Source organism: Manacus candei, unplaced genomic scaffold (genome assembly GCF_025592945.1).
Source record: "Manacus candei isolate 608988 ecotype Guabito, Panama unplaced genomic scaffold, ASM2559294v1 h1tg000055l, whole genome shotgun sequence".
Taxonomy (NCBI): domain Eukaryota; kingdom Metazoa; phylum Chordata; class Aves; order Passeriformes; family Pipridae; genus Manacus; species Manacus candei.
In genome coordinates, this window is record NW_026138103.1 from 382,242 (window position 1) to 399,137 (window position 16,896).

General features: G+C 52.6%; 1 protein-coding gene across 2 annotated transcripts; it reads left to right on the top strand.

Annotated features, from left to right (window-relative positions):
• Window positions 1-580: 580 nt before the first annotated feature.
• On the top strand, window positions 581-16,214 carry LOC127477589 (zinc finger protein with KRAB and SCAN domains 1-like). Of its 2 annotated transcripts, none has more exons than XM_051802096.1 (5): window positions 581-1,495; window positions 2,824-2,866; window positions 3,116-3,194; window positions 3,383-4,051; window positions 16,087-16,214. In XM_051802096.1, exons 2-4 carry the CDS (start codon window positions 2,858-2,860, stop codon window positions 4,027-4,029), a joined length of 735 nt encoding a protein of 244 aa, XP_051658056.1. In that variant the 5' UTR covers window positions 581-1,495; window positions 2,824-2,857; the 3' UTR covers window positions 4,030-4,051; window positions 16,087-16,214. The 2 variants fall into 2 exon arrangements, with proteins under 2 accessions (XP_051658056.1, XP_051658055.1); XM_051802095.1 differs by lacking the exon at window positions 16,087-16,214 and adding an exon at window positions 5,305-5,830.
• Window positions 16,215-16,896: the final 682 nt, after the last annotated feature.

The window sequence follows — 16,896 nt, forward strand, 5'->3', positions numbered from 1 at the left end:
AGCCAAAGGGATTTGGGAGAAGCTTTGGGAGCCAGAGGAGCTGATGTTAAGGCTTTGCACCTCCAAGCGCTCCAGGCTTTGCTTCCCATCCTCATGGCATTCCCCTGGGCCGTCGGAGAGCCCAAAGCCAAGTGAGAGATCCTCACCCTGCCCGGATTCCTGCTGCTGGCAGCGGGCACTGGCCCGTGTCCCCCACTCAGAGTGACTCCTGGAACAAGCTGCTCTGGTGGCAGATGTCCCTGCCCATGGCAGGGGGGTTGAACCAGATGGCCTCGAAAGGTCCCTTCCAACCCAAACTCTTCTGGGATTCCATCACTCTGGGATTCTGTGCCCATCATGTCACAGGGGCTGGAATGTCCCTTGGCTCAGCTGGGCTCAGCTGGCCTACTTGGGTCCCCTGGCAGGCTCTTGCCCTCAGCTAAGGAAGGAATGTCCCAGTGTTGGTGCTGTGCTCAGCAGTGGCCAAAACACTGGGGTGTTCTCAACACCCTTCCAGCTGCCAATGCCAAGCCCAGCCCTGGGAGGGCTGCTGTGAGGAACTGAACTGCAGCTCAGCCAGACCCAACTGAAATATCGATGGCACATATTCTATAGAATCCATCCTTAGGTGTTGTATGATAGATCTATAGGATATTACAAATAATGAGCAATAATAGGGCAAGTGCCCTCCTTAGGGACACACACTTCAGAAGGGAACTTGCACTTGACCCCCCCCCCTTCAGCTTCGAGCCACCCGGTGCCACAGAGGGGGACAGAGCTCCTGTGGAACATCCTATTCCAGTGACACAGAGCAAGGAATAAACCCAAAGTATTGCCTGGGTTTGTTCCCTGGGGGTCTCTGCAGCAGCAAGCACAGCCCCACACTGACTGCTCTGGGCTGTGCAGGCATTTGTGGTTCTGCCTGTCTCACACACACACAAAACAGTCTGGTGTAGTGCTGTTCTCGGGAAAACCCCAACCTTGCTCCAGCTAAAGCCCTGGAATTTGTCTTTGCTTCCCTTTGGTTCTGGGTCAGCCCAACAAAACTGAACAAAAGGGCAGACACCGACTTTAGCCTTTAGCAGGGCTGCCTTCATCCACTTAGGGGGACATTTTGGGCTGCTTACTGGCCTCCTGGAGAGTCTCCAACAGAAAGTTTCTACATTTTCCCGCCTGGGCAGAGCCAGCCTGCCTGGATAGCAGCTGCTTAACCAATGGACACCGTGGAAAGATCTGCCCGGAACCAAACTGGCCAGTGAGAGCCCACCGGGGGGGTTTAAGGCAGTGTCCAGAATTGTTGGGGGGTCCAGTCCAGTCGCCCAGCGTCCCGTGCTGGCTGCTGGCCCCACTCTTCGCTCCGTCCTGCTTGGCTCCATCTCGCCTGCCTCCGTCCTGCTCCTGTCCCACCTGCCTGCGTCTCCTGCTCGTCTCCAGTCTGTTCACCACCTGCTTCTCTCCAGGGACCCTTCCCTGACTGCCCAGAAGCTGACAACACCCAGTCCTCTCCCTGTTGCTGGTAATCGTTTTGCACTTTCCTTTTTATGCTTTTTTTCCCCTTATCTCTCCCTCTTCCTCTCCCCCACCCTCGCTTTTACCGTTCCTTATTGTTGCAAAGAAAGTTAATTGTCTGTTTGTGACCTAACATTGGAGTTTTGTGCCTTAATCTCGCCTTCAAAGTAATCCCCTAAAAGAACCTCGTTACAGCCTCAGAAGGGTCTGTACCATCTAATTGGGGTAGTCAGCAGGATACCTCGAAGGCAGAGTGTTGGTCTCAACCAGCTATTTTCGTAGTTTGTGTTGTTACTTTGACAGCAAGAATAATTAAGCAAGGCGTGTGCTGTCCCCCCTCCCCCAGTTAGGAGAGGTGTGTGTGGGTCGTTTTCGGTGTCAGTAGACGTGAGTCATCCCTCGGGGCAAGGGGTGTAAAAGTTTAATTTTGCTGCATTTAATTTTTGTTGTGAAGATTAAAAATTTTGGGCCCCTCCCCTGGGGAGGAGCTTCTAACCCCATGGGCCCCTCCCAGGGGAGGAGCCTCTAACCCCATGGGCCCCTCCCCTGGGGAGGAGCCTCTAACCCCGTGGGCCCCTCCCAGGGGAGGAGCCTCTAACCCCATGGGCCCCTCCCAGGGGAGGAGCCTCTAACCCCATGGGCCCCTCCCAGGGGAGGAGCCTCTAACCCCGTGGGCCCCTCCCAGGGGAGGAGCCTGCCCAACCCTTCTCAGGGCCCCTCCCCAAGGGGGCGGGGCCTGAATTTTCAATTCTTACTTGGTAACACAGTTTTAAGTGGTAACTTTCTAGGGTGAGGAGTGAATATTTTTGGTGGGGTAACTTCACGTGGCAACCCCGAGAGAATATTCACTCCAGCTTTTGTTGTTATTTTGTGGACAAAATGGAATCGAAAGCTCAAGCATTCTTCTCCCCTGGGCTAGGGGAACGCAATAATCTTAGAGAACACAAAGAAAGAAGGTATACCCTGGGGATGAGGGGTCTACAAAGGGAATCCCAAGATCTCTTATGCATGGCCAATCCACAGATAAACTAAAAATGTTGGTCCAATCATGACCAGATAAAAAGGTACCCTGGAAAACCACCCTGTCCACAGTCCCTTCAGTGATACAATCCCAAAAGGATTGTATCAGGATACCAACTGCACCAAAATCTGAAGGTAACCAACATCCCTCCCTCCTTTCTGGACAACCAGCACTAGTGGAATTGCCTACAGCTGGAGCTGTACCAGTGGTACTTAGTGGTCCCTTAAATGCACTCACCTGGAGAGCAAAGGATGCCTCTAAGAAGAAACATAAAATGAGTGCAAGGTGGATCATCCCTGCATTTTCTCTTGCAGGTGATTATCTTGAGAAAGGTGCTCCAGGACTTTAATGGAAAACGTTTGGTTTGGACTATGTTTTGCTGTTTTGGTGTTGGAATTGTTAGCAATGACAGTTATGGTATGGGGGCGGGGGTCTTCTTGCTATTTCTGAGGGGGTTTTTTACCTGAATCCTGGTGGCTTGAATTTTTCTGGGCTGAATCTTGGTGTTTTGGAGGTTTTTATGATGCCCGGTGAGTTCTAGAAATGCACTTGGGCTGAAAGAACCCCCAGGCGAACACACTCAGCTCTTGTTTCCCCCCCCATCAGGATTTGTCCTTCCCAAAGCTTGGGCGGATGGAGGAAAAGGCTGCGAGGAAGAGGAAGATGCCTTGGGCCCCCCAGGCAGGTGAGGAGGAAGTCAGTGTCCCTTTGGGCGGGTGTTGTGCTGGCTCTGTCAGCCGAGCATGGCCCCGGCTGCAGGACAACCCCGCTGCCGCCGCCGTCCTGCCAGGGCCGGAGTTGGGGGGATGTCCTTGGCCTTCCCTCTGGGCCGGAGGCAAATCCCCTGCCTGTCCTTCTTGCTTCCTGCCCCAGGCCCCGAGCTGAGGATGGAGAGCCCAGAGGACAAATCCCCCCAGCAGAACCTGGTGGGAGAGGCCGTTTTGAAGGGCTCCCCGGAGCAGGAAGGCAGCAGGGAGGAAAAGGGCCGGAGATCCCCCCGCAGGAGGGGCTCCAAAGCCAGCCCAGGGTGCTCTGAGGAGGAAAGACCCAGCCTGTGTGGGGAAGGCGGCCAGAGCTTGAGGCAGAGCTCTGACCTGGTGGTCCCTGAGCAGCCTCCCAGCAGGGAGAAGCCCTTCAGGTGCTTGGAGTGTGAAAAGAGCTTCAGGCAGAGCTCCGACCTCCTCAAGCACCAGCGCTTCCACACTGGGGAACAACCCAACATGTGTGAGGAATGTGGGAAAAGCTTCAGCCAGAGCTCCCACCTCTGCAAACACCAGCTCATCCATACCGGGGAACGGCCCTACCAGTGTGGAGAATGTGGGAAGAGGTTTCACACCAGCTCCAATCTCCTCCTGCATGAGCGGATTCACAGGGATGAGAGGCCCTTCCGCTGCACCGACTGCGGGAAGGGCTTCAAACAGAACTCCCACCTCGTCACCCACCGGCGCATCCACACACTGGGGAGAGACCCTACAAGTGTGGGGAGTGTGGGAAGAGCTTCACCCAGAGCTCTAACTTGACGAGACACCAAGAGACCCACCAGTAAGTGAAGCCCTACCAGTGCCCCACCTGCAGGAAGAGCTTTGGCCGCTCCTTCCACCCCAAATGGACCCCCTGATGGTTCCATCCATCTCTAATTAAGAATTCTTGCTTTTGTGCCAGCTGTAGTAGAATTACTTCAACAACTGCTTTAGTGTAGAGCCCTGTCCTATCTTATCCTGTACTCCTGGTAGTTTTAGTGTTTTTATTGTGCAGTAACTAATTCTTCTAAAAATCTGTGGTCTGATCATTTGTAACCCAAAATAATTCATTTCTATCAGTAGATCTGATTTGCCATCATTAAAACCTGGGGGACAAAAGTGGTTCAGTCACACCATCTGTAATTCCTCTAAACTGAAACTGTTTGCATAATTCAAGGCTGAGATTGGATCCAGCAGCCCCCAGCACCCCACAGGAAGTTGGGAGCTCGGGGGGCCACCCCCCTTTTCCCAGTCCCCCTGTGCCCCAAGACCCCCATGGGATTGTCAGACCCACCAGACCACCTCCCCTTTTCCACCCTTCTCCCTGTTCCTTCCACTTTCCCATGGTCCCCTCAATCCCCAGCCCAACCAGGATCACTCTGAAGTCTCAACCCCTACTTTTTCCCCACTCTCCCACCCCTTCCACATCATCCCCCCACTCCCCAGCCCCCTCATGCTCAGTTTGGGGGTCCCACCCTTCCCTTTCCCCACTCTTCTGACCTCTCCCACCCATTTCCCATCACCCCCCAAACCTCGGTGCCCCTCCCCCTCCACTTTTGGGGGGTCCCACTCCCCTCCCACTCAGTTTGGGGTCCCACCACCCCTTTATCCCCTCTGACCCCACTTTTCCCACCGATCTCCCCCTTCCCACCCCCCGCTCACCCGAGAGCTCCTCACCCGCAGCCGGGGGGGCTCCCAGCACCACCAGTGCCCAGAGAAGTCCCCCAGAAAAGGGGTTGGGGGGGGGCCTGGGTGGGCTCTGAGTGTGTTTGGGGGTCCTTGGGGAGCTGTGGGGAGGTTTTGGGGAAGTTCCCAGCACCTTTTGGGGTGAGCTGGGTGCTTTATTGAGGGGCAGGTGCCCTCCCAAAGCCCCCCCAGAGCGGGTTGACACAGGGGGGACACAGGGGGGTCCCCATTCCCCATCCATCTTGGGGAATCCCACACATCCTCCAGCTCTCCTGCTCACACTCTTACATCAGAGAATTCAGGCTTCTCTTGTTTTCCATCTCTTTAGCATTTGGTTGTTTCATTTTCATTGTTTTCTCCTCTGTGCAGATCTTCAGAGCTGTGCTGAGGATCCCCTCTCAGCAGGGACGGCACAAAGCCTTTTCCACCTGCCTCCCTCACCTGGCCGTGGTCTCCCTGTTTATCAGTGCTGGCACATTTGCCTACCTGAAGCCCCCCTTCTTCTTCTCCCCATCCCTGGACCTGCTGGTGTCAGTTCTGTACTCGGTGGTGCCTCCAGCACTGAACCCCTTCATCTACAGCCTCAGGAACCAGGAGCTCAAGGATGCCCTGAGGAAAATTATAACTATTTGTATTTCGAGAAGCAATAAACTGCATCATTTCTTCTGCAGAACACTCACTGTGTAACACATTTTGGGTCCAGCCTGCCTTCTAAAGCTTTTTATAGTGTTTGGGGTGGGGGGCTTTCCTTCTGTTTTTTCCCTCTGTTCATGTCCTTAACACTGAAATTTTGTTCTTCATCCCATATAATTCACTCTCTACCTCTTTTTTTACCCACAAAATACAGAACTAAGAAATCATGCTTTGTGTGCATTTAAACAAAATAAAAGTCTGTGCAACAAGGTATGTGTCAAACATCCTCCCTGTGTTAGTTTGTACATGAGGAATCACAATCTCTAAGAAAGGACACAAATTCTTTTTTCCAGATCCTTCCTCCCAGACCTCCCCTGAAGCTGGAGGGCATTTCCATGTTTGCAGATGTGGAGGGGAAAAGAGTCCCAGCACTGCCAGGGAGCACCAGCACTGGGGCTGTTCAGAGCTGCTCTCTTTGCACTCCCACCCTCTCCTTTCCTGTCCGTGCCACGGCCTGAGTGCTCTGGCAGCTCAGTCACTGTCCTGCTGTGGGTCAGGCCTGTGAGCACAGGCAGGGACAGGCCCTGGGCACTGCTGGGACAGGGCTGGGCTCCACAACAGCAGTTCAGGCAGCAAAGGGGTTCCCCTCCAGGCACTTCCTGAAGGTCTTTTCCCAACACTGGTATTGAGAAGAAGTCCAAGGAATAGACTCTCCAAAGTCTTGTTGCTTTGCTTGTTTCCCCATGGAGACAGTGCAGGGAGGTCAGGGGACTGCAGGGACTGAGGGCTGGGTCAGATGTTGTATGTTGGTGGCTGATGGCCAATGGAGATGACAAATGATCTCCAAGTCACCTGCCTGGGGCTCTGCAGCTTGTGAGGGCTCTGATGGCAGGGGAGGACTTGTCTGTAGGAACTCAGGAAGTGCAGGAGAGCACAGAGGATCTGCAGGGACAGCCCATCCCATCCAGTCAGCAGTGAATGCAGTCCTGGAGCAGAATCCTGCCCAAGGTGGAGTCACCCAGAGATCAAGTACTAAATCTTGCTGTGAAGTGGCAAACAGAGCTCTGCAAGCCCAGGGGACACAGCAGGTACAGGGAAAACTCTTGCAAGTGACTTCTCTTGCCCTCAGTGAACTTCCACAGGTCGATCAAGAGCAGCCCCCAAAGCCATGTCCCAGCTCTGGAACAAGGCAGGGCCCCTCTGAGCCCCCTCCATGGCCACACAGGAGCGTCTGTGGGAGGTGGTCAGTGCAGGGAGCACCATCAGCTGGCTCTGCCTCCCAGCTGCAGCAGCACAGCCCAACAGTCCCCCATGGCCCTGGGCCCCACAGCCCCCTGCTCTGCAGAGCAGCCCCCCCAGCTTGGGGGTTGTGGGGAGCACGGGCAGGGGGTGCAGGAAGGGCTGCTCAGGCCAGCACAGACGTGTTCCCCTGGAGAAAGGCTCTGTGGGGAGATGGGATGTGCCAGGAGAAGAGCAGGACACCCTGTGTGAGCAGAGGGACCATGGAAAGAGGCTGCCCTGGCCCTGGGGAAAAGAGGGGACAAAGCAAAATGTGGGAAACTCTCTGGTCTGAGATCAGTTGTGCTGCCCAAGAACACGCTGACTCCAGAGGTGTCCAAGCGGGGCAGAGCCGGTGCGTGTGTTGGTCCCTGCGGCGGTGGGGGGGAGGCAGCGGCTCTGCTTGATTCCATGGAGTTCTGGGCAGGCACAGTGGCCCCTTGGTTCCATGAGGCTCTTCAGTGTCACTATGGCCCCTTGGTTCCATGAGGGTCTGAGATGTCTCAGGGTTCCTTTGGTTCCAAAGAGGCCTCGCGTGTCACAGTGGTCCCTTGGTTCCATGAGATTCCACAGTATTCCTGCATTCCTTTGGTTCCATGAGGCCCTGCAGTGTCATAATGACTCTTGATTCCTTGAGGTTCCAATTTCTCCACAAGTTCCTTTGGCTCCATAGGGCCCTGTAGTGCCAAAACGGCCCCTGGATTCCATGAGTTTCCACCCTGTCCTCAGGTCCATAGGGCCTTCAGTGTCACAATGCCTCCTTGATTTGCAGAGTGTCCCAGGGTTCCTTTGTTTCCATGAGAACCTGCAGTGTCAAAATGGCCTCTTGATTCCATAAGGTTCTGCAGTGACACAATGGCACCCCAGTTCCATGAGGCTGCACAGTGTCCCCGGATTCCTTTGGTTCCAGAATGCCCTGTAGTGTCACAGTGGTCCCTTGAGTCCATGAGATGTCCTCAGTGTCACAATGACCCCTTGATTCCATGAAGTTGCACAGTGTCCCTTGGTTCCTTTTTTCCACGACTTTTCCCAGTGTCACAATGGCCCCGTGATTCCATCGGGTTCCCCACTGTCCCAAGGTCCATTTGGCTCCAAAAGGGCCCTGTAGTGTCACAGTGGCCCCTTGATTTTATGAGGTTCCACTGTGTCCCAGGGTTCCTTTGTTTCCATGAGGCACCGCAGTGACACAGTGGCTCCCTGGTTCCATGAGGTTCCAAAAGGTTTCAGGGTTCCTTTTCTTCCACAAGGCCCCAGATGTTAAATGTTCCCCTGGTTCTACAAGATTTCACAGTGTCCCTTTGTTCCTTGGTTTCCATGAGGCCCTGCAGTGCCACAATGGCCCCTTGATTCCATGAGGTTGCACAGTGTCATCACAAAGCTGAGCCCACCCAGATGAAAGTTTGGGGAGGATTAGGAGGAACGGGGACAAAAAGGATTGGATATTTTGGGAAGGAAAGAGGGGCTTGTCCAACAGAGAGGGAAGATTTTGATGAGGTAAAAACAGGTTCAGGGAATGCTGAGGGTGCTGAAACCCTGAGTGTGCAAACATTCCTGATGGACCTTTACCGTCTTTGTAACCTCAAGTCCCAACACTACCTAAAACAGCTGATTCTCTCACTGAGAGGAATCCACTGCTCTAATCCCAACCTCAACTGACACTCGAAGGCAAAGCCCAAACCCAAAACTCCAAACCCTTATTTATACTCTAATGCCCACCCCAATCCCAAACCTGCATTGTTGGTGTGAAAAGCCAAGGTTTAATCCTGAACCAGCCTAAAACCCTCTTCCCCTAATCATGAACCAGACACTGCCAGCAGAACAACAAACCTCCCAAAGTTCTGCCTAATCCCCACCCTGAGCTCTAAACCCCAAGCCCTGACCATTCAGCACCCCCCCAGCCCTTGGCAGCAGGGCAAGGACCTGCAGGGCCCAGAGCAGGCCCAGGGGGTTGGCAGAGGAATGGGAGGTGACCTGGATCTGCTCAGCTCTGCAGTGACCCCCAGGTGAAGGGCCGGGGCTCTGGGAGGGATGTCCTGTGGCACAGGGGCTCAGGATCCAAGTTCAGAAGGCCAAGTGCACATGGTAACAGCCAGAGCTGGTGCAGAGACATCAGGGAGGGTCTAGAAATGCTGCTGGGAGGGGGTGGGAAAGCAGGAGGGGTGTGTGCAGCCTGCAAGGCCAGAGCAGCAGCAGGGCCAGGGCAGGACAGCCTGCAGGAGAGATGGCCAAGGGCTCTGGCAGGGCTGCAAGGCCCAAAGGCACCCAGGCCTTTGTCCCCTTGCCTCTGGCAGCTGCCTCTGCCACTCAGGCCACACAAGCAACTTTCCTGGCAGGTTCTGTCCTTGGTTTCTGCCTCGCCCCTCCCTCAGGAGCCTGGCAGGGGTTGCCCAGTTTTGGGCCTTTGTTGTTCCTCCCCCTCCCATCCCAGTGCCCCCCAAACAACCCTGAGCCAGCCGGGAGGGACAGGATCTGCTGGGCCAGGGCCTGGGGCTCAGGCCTTGGCCTTTGTGCTCCACAAAACCAAGGCAGGCTTTGCTCAGCATTGCAGGGGCCTGCCCAGAGCCTTTGTCAGCCTGCACTCCTGGCCTCCAAGGAGCTGCTCCAAGGAGTCCCTGGGGAGGCTTTGGCAGTGCCTGCCCTCAGTGGGGCCCAGCAATGCTTCAAGGCACTTGCAGTTTGGCTTGTGACTTCTTCAGCAGCTGCTTCAATCTTCTCTCACTACCTCAGGATCATGGGCTGGGCTGCAAACACACCCTGGGGCTCATTAAAATGCAGAAATCCCTCAGGATCTCTTTGTCTTCCTTTAATTGTCTTCAAGGCAATTTCAAAACAAGTCTTCAAAGTTTGTACTTTTTTTGTTTTAATTCAATTATGGATATTTTTTAGTTCAGAGAAGAGGTGACAGAGCTGTTCTCCAAGTGATCTTGATGCTGAGTGTCTCCTCAGGAGATCCACACTGACCCTGGATGATCAACCTTTCTCCTCACCCCCCAACCTCACCAGTTCTGACATGGCCCATCTTGGACTGACAGCTGATGCAGCTCCAAACACACCGTGGGACTCATTAAAACACTGAAAAACAAATTATTTCCCTTCCTTTAATTGTCTTCAAGTCATCAAGACTTCTACAGCTAATGGGAGTTGTTTTGTAGTGTAGCTAAGGAGGAAGATTTTAAAGTGGACGTCACGAAAAGAATATATTTTTTGATGAAAGAGAATGATGCAAGAGGGTCAGGGCATGAAGGATTTGGATCCAAAGACAAGGGGGCAAAAGACATTAGTAGCACTTAATAATTGACCAATTGAACAGTTATCAAGTGGTTCAATAGCATTTGCTACAATTTTAACAGTGATTGAATTATAGATTCAGAATAACAACATTCACCCCACAGTCAATTCACCACCACAGCCAGGCAGAGCTGTGTGGACACATCAAGAGCTGGGTGTGCAAAGGCCCCTCTCCTAAATTCTCTTTGTTGTCAGGGAAACACTCCCCCAAATCCCTTTGTGTTTGCCAACAGACAAGGGTCCCAGCTGGAGGAGTGTTTGTAGAGGGGGATCAGAATTGTCCTGGGCATCAGCGCCGCTCTTTGGAGTGTTGCAACCTGGAGGGTTCCCGAGCTGGGAGAGGCTACCGGAGGTGTCCCACTGAGAGGGAGGTGCTGGGGAGCTGCCAGGGTCTCCCTCAGCCCTGCTGGGTGTGGGCTCACAAGGGGACTGGCTTTAGTGATCTGCTGAATTTCCATCCTGGTGTCAGGAATGACTGGAGTTTCCAAACTATATGGGAATTGTATCCAAACTGTTCCATTTGAGCTGCGATTCAGGCAGGGAATGTTCCAAGGCTTTCATGGGATGACTGATTATCCTGTGTTCCCCAGCTGTTCCACTCCTGATTGTTCTCACCTTTATCATCCAGAAGCACCTGGTCCAGTCCAGGGACACTTTCCCACACCCCTGGTGCAGTTCAGGGGCTCTTCATTGCTCAGCTGGTTTGGTCAAGGCTTGTCAGGAGCTCCTGAGATCATCGACCAGGTTGGAGGACAATTGGGGGAGGATGCACCACCACAGGGGCTTCTAAGAAAGATTAGGACAAACTTTTTTTAGGGCCTAGACATATCTGTGATAAGACAAGAGGTTATGGTTTTAAAGTAAAAGAGGGCAGATTTGAATTAGACATAAACAAGAATTTTTTACACTGAGAGTGGTAAAACACTGGCATAGGTTGCCCAGAGAGGTGATGCCTCGTCAGTGGAAACATTCAAGGTCAGGTTGGACGGGGCTCTAAGCAACCTGATCTCGTTGAAGATGTCCTTGCTCATTACAGGGGAGTTGAAATAGATGAACGTGAAAGGTCCCTTCCTACCAAAACTCTTCCATCATTCTGCTGGAGCCAAAGCTGACAAGGATCACCCAGGTTTCAGACCCAGCTGAGCATCCCCTTTGATGGCCCATCTGGCAGCTCTGCTATAAAGCTGCTGCAAAGAACCTCCAGGCCTAAAGGAGCTTTTGTGCTGGGCTCAGCTGTGGCTCTCAGGGCTGGGGGGTTGGCTTTTGGCTACCAGGTGCCCACCAAGGCTCTCTCTCCCTCCTCCTCCTTCTCCACTGCCCTTGGTGCCTGCAGGGTTGTTTCTCCCACATTTCTCTCACTCCTCTCTGGGTTCCAGCACCCTGGATTTTATCCTTTCTCCAGAGGGTTATCACAGAGGTGCCTCTGGAATTGTTTATTGTCTCAGCTTTGGGCACTGGCTGGTCCATTTTGGAGCCACCTGAAACTGGCTCTCTCTGACACAGAGTCAACTCTTGATCTCCTCTTCCCTAAGGGAAACCTGCAGCCCCCTCCCTGCTACCAGAGCTGATCCACAGGGTCATTCAAGTGCCCAGGAATACAGGAGGTCGTTGAGCCCATGTGGTAGTTTGGCCTAGGCCTTCCTTGGTGACCAGTTTGTAACCAAGGAAGGGTCCAGATTTACCCAGTATTCCCTACGATTTTTACATAAGCTGGACTATAAGAAGAAAGGAGGAGAGGCCTTTGCTCTTTTTTCTTCTGGTGGCTTGGAGGTGCAGGTTCCCTGCTGTTGAGTCTGCCGTGTTGGGGAGCGAGGCCTGGTTAGGCCTTGCCGACCTTGGGAGACAGAGGCTGCTGGAGATCGGTCCAGAGCAACTCTCGGTTGTCCCAAGGAGAGTAGTGAGCTATTTCTTTGCTAACTCTTTTAGTTGTTAGATATTGGGTCACTAATCAGGATATATATATATATTTTATTTTGGTTTTGTTCCTTTTCCCTTCCCCCTTCCCTTTCCCTTGTGAAATTGTATATATTTCAACTGTATATAACTGTAACAAAAGGGTAAATATATTTATATATATCACTTTAGCTGTCTCTCTCTCTCTCTCGTTTCGGGCTTTCGTAGTTTTTTTTCCCTCCCTCTTCTCCCTGAGGTTTGGGGGGGGAGACTTCTTGTGGTAAGGTGTGGAGACTTGGCAGGGAGCCAGCTTCAAACCATATCAGTCCATTCTTCTTCAGGCTGGTTAAACAAGACTTTGTCCTCTTCCTGTCCCTGACTGCAGATTCTTTCTGTCAGAGCAGAGCTGGGCTGGACCTCAACCGTGCTTTGCTCCAGAGCCTGCTGGGGTGGGGGCAGATAGCAATGGTAGAGGGACTGAGGTGCCCCAAGGAGAGCAAACCCTGCTGTCCCCAGGGCCAGAGAGACACAGGGCTGGGCTGGGCAGCCTGGCAGGACAGGGCTTTGCCTGGATTGAACAGCCAAAGAGGGGCCAAGGAGACCCAGGAGAGAAAGAGCAGGAGAGAGGTGTCCTCAGCGGGAAGGAGCTTCTGGGACCTGTGGAGCTGCTCTAGGGGATGAACAAACTGGGTGAACTTTTGTGGGTGAGGGTGAGAGGAGAGAGTGGTTTGGGTGACATTGTGGAGTGAGACAAAGAGCCCATTCCAGTTGGCTTTGATAACCCTGGAATTCACTGGAAAGGCAGCACGAGAGGATGGAAAGAGCCCCAGAGGTTTGTGCAGGGTCTTGGTGAAGACAGCCCTTGGGCCACAGGCCTTTAGAGCACAGCTGCCAGGCTGGTGGACAACAGGGAGGCTCATCTGCATCTGCTTCTGTCCAAGGGGAACCAAGAGGTTCCCATAGTAACTGACTGTAGTGATGGGAATGTCCGATGGTTGCCATGGTAACTGACCACAGCAATGGGACTGTACGATGGTTGCCATGGTAACTGACCATTGAAACGGGAATGTATGATGGTTGCCACGGTAAGTGACTGTAGCACCGTGACTGTATGATTGTTGCCATGGTAACAGACCATAGCAATGGGAATGTATGATGGTTGCCATAGTAAGCAATGTAGCAATGGGAGTGTATGGTGATGGTTGCCATGGTAACTGACCAGAGCAATCAGAATGTATGACAGTTTCCATAGTAACCGACTGTAGCGATAGGAATGTATGATGGTTGCTATGGGAACTGACCATTGCAATGGTAATGTATGATGGTTGCCATGGTAACCTCCCATAGTAATGGTAATGTATGATGGTTGCCATGGTAACTGACTGTAGAAATGGGAATGTATGATGGTTGTCATGGTAACTGACTGTAGAAATGGGAATGTATGATGGTTGTCATGGTAACTGACTGTAGAAACGGGAATGTATGGTGCTTGACATGGTAACCGACTGCACCAGTGGGAGGTAGATGATTGCCATGGTAACCGACCATAGCAGTGGGATGGTTGCCATGGTAGCTAACCGTAGCAATTTGAACGTATGCTGGTTGCCGTAGTAACTGACCGTAGAAACCGGAATGTAAGGTGGCTGCCATAGTAACCGACTGTACCAGTGGGAAGTATGCTTGTTGCCATGGTAACCGACCGTTGCAACACAACTGTATGATGTTTGCCATGGTGACTGACCGTAGCAACAGGAATGTATGATGGTTGCCATGGTAACCGACCATAGCAACGTGACTGTATGCTGGTTGCAATGGTAACTGACAATAGCATTGGGAATGTATTATGGTTGTCATGGTAACCAACCATAGCAATAAGAATGTATGATGGTTTCCATGGTAACCGACAATAGCAATGGAAATGTATGGTGGTTGCCATGGTAACCGGCTGTACCAGTGCGAAGTATGATGGTTGCCGTGGTATCTGACCATAGAAACAGGAATGTACGATGGTTACCGTGGCAACTGACCGTAGCAATGGAAATGTATTCTGGTTGCCATGGTAACTGACCATAGTGATGCCAATGTCTGGTAGTTACCATGGTAACGACCACAACAATGCGAATGTGTAATGGTTGCCATGGTAACCGACCATAGCAATGGCAATGTCTGATGGTTGCCATGGTAACCAACTGTAGCAATGGTAATGTATGCTTTTCCCCATGGTAACTGACCGTAGCAATGAGAATGTGTGATGGTTGCCATGGTAACTGACCGTAACAATGGGAATGTGTGATGGTTGCCATGGTAACTGACCATAGCAACGAGAATGTGTGATGGTTGCCATGGTAACTGACCGTAGCAATAAGAATGAATTATGGTTGCCATGGTAACATAGTGTAGCAATAAGAATGAATGATGGTTGCCAAGGGAACTGACCGTAGCAATGAAAATGTGTAATGGTTGCCATGGTAACTGACCTTGGGAATGGGAATGTATGCTGGTTGCCATGGTAACTGAAAGGAGCAACGCAACTGAATAATGGTTTCCATGGTAACCGAATGTACCAGTGTGAATTATGATGGTTGCTGTGGTAACTGACCTTAGAAAGGGGAATGTATGATGTTTGCCATGGTAACTGACTGTAGCAATGGGAATTTAGGATGGCTGCCCTGGTAGCTGTGATTTCCTCACACTATGAGCTCGACGTTTTCATCTGCAAAAACATCTGTGAGTGCCCAGAGATCTCCCGAGATGGGCTGGAAAGGTCTCAAGCACCTGACCACTAGAGAGGGGCTAAGGAGCTGTGGCCTCGATGGTGTGGAGACTGAGGACAGTACAGGACAGCCCTGAGAGGGCTTGAAGGGAGGATTTAGAGACGGTGGATCCTTTTGTCAGAGCAGAAAAGAGCATGAGAAAGAAAGAATTAGTGCCAAGTGTAGCTGGGGAGGTCCCGAGTGGACTTGAGGAAAAAGGAATTTCACTCCATGGGAAACGCTGCAACACATCCCCCAGGAGGAGTGTGGATGAGCCCAAGGCTTTGTGTGTGCAGGAAGAGCCAGGGAGGACGCAGAGATGTCAGTGCAGGAAGGTGCCAGCCAGGTGGGGCAGCCGGGGGGATGACGACAGCCTGCAGGGAAAGGGGCAGGGCATGGACACCGTAGGACAGCCTGGGCTGGAGAGGAGACAGGGATGGGGAGAAGCTGAAAGGCCCTGACAGAGCCACCTTCTGCAGGCCTTTGGCCATGGCTGCTGTCTGTGCCCCTGATGCCAGGAGGAGGGGAGTGCCCCTTGCAGCCCTGGGGCCTCATGGCCTCCTTGTCCCTGCACTGGCTTTGCTGAGAGGGGGCTGTCTTAACTTCTCCCTGTCATTTCATGTTTCTGAGCAGTGTCCCTGTGCTGGGAAGCAGCAAATGCCCAAGAGCAGCTCCCTCACGCAGTTCCTCCACCTGGCATTGGCAGTCAGGCGGGAGCTGCAGCTCCTGCACTTCTGGCTCTTCCTGGCCATCTCCCTGGCTGCCCTCCTGGCCAACGGCCTCATCCTCAGTGCTGTAGCTGCGACCACCACCTGCACACCCCATGGGCTTCTTCCTGCTCCACCTCTCCCTCACAGACCTGGGCTGCACCTGCACCACTGTCCCCAAAGCCATGCACAATTCCCTCCAGAACACCACAACCATTTCCTGCATGAGATGTGCTGCACAGCTGTTTCTCTTTGCCTTTTTCATGTCAGCAGAGTTTTCCCTCCTCACCATCGTGCTACGACCGCTATGTTCCCATCTGCAAACCCCTGCACTATGGGACCCTCCTGGGCAGCAGAGCTTGTGCCCACATGGCAGCAGCTGCCTGGGCCACTGGCTTTTTCTATTCTTTGCTGCACACAGCCAATACATTTTCCCTGCCCCTGTGCCAGGGCAATGCCCTGGGCCAGTTCCGCTGTGAAATCCCACAGATCCTCAAGCTCTCCTGTTCACGTTCCTACATCAGGGAAATTGGGCATCTCTTGTTTTCCATCTCTTTATCATTTGGTTGTTTTGTTTTCATTGTTTCTCCTCTGTGCAGATCTTCAGAGCTGTGCTGAGGATCCCCTCTCAGCAGGGACGGCACAAAGCCTTTTCCACCTGCCTCCCTCACCTGGCCGTGGTCTCTATTCTTATCAGCACTGGCACATTTGCCTACCTGAAGCCCCCCTCAACTTCCTCCTCATCCCTGGATCTGGTACTATCAGTTCTCTACTCAGTGATTCCTCCAGCACTGAACCCCCTCATCTACAGCCTCAGGAATCAGGAGCTCAAGAACACCTGAGAAAAATGATGACTGGATGCTTTTCAGGAGCAATAAAGTGCCTGTTTTCTGGGGCATAACATTCAGAAGGGGACTCCTTCATTGCCCAGCCTTCCTGCTCAGGTCATTCATGGAGGTCATCTGGTTCTTCTTGCAATAGTTTTCTGTGCAATGAAATATTATTTTGCATCTACCTTCTAATTTAGTGTCTACCCATTGAATTGGATCCAGAGATATATAAATGCTGAATTGTGCTCTCTGACTATTTAAACAAAGTAAAGGACCCTGCAGTGCCTTCTTTGTCCAAGACCCTTCTTCTTAGCTGTTCCCAAAGGACAGCACACTGCAGGACAGGGTGCATTTGCAAACGGGAGGGGGACAATAATCCCAGCCCAGCAGCACTGCCAGGGAGCAGCAGAGCTTGGTCTGTCCAGAGCTGCTCTCTTGCCACTTCCACACTGTCCTCCTGAGCCCCTTTCTCACTGTAAGGCCTGAGTGCTCTCTGAGCACAGTCCTGGGGGGTGGAAGCCCTTGGAGCACAGGCAGGAACAGGCCCTGGGAACCTGTGAAGCAGAGCTGGGCTCCCTT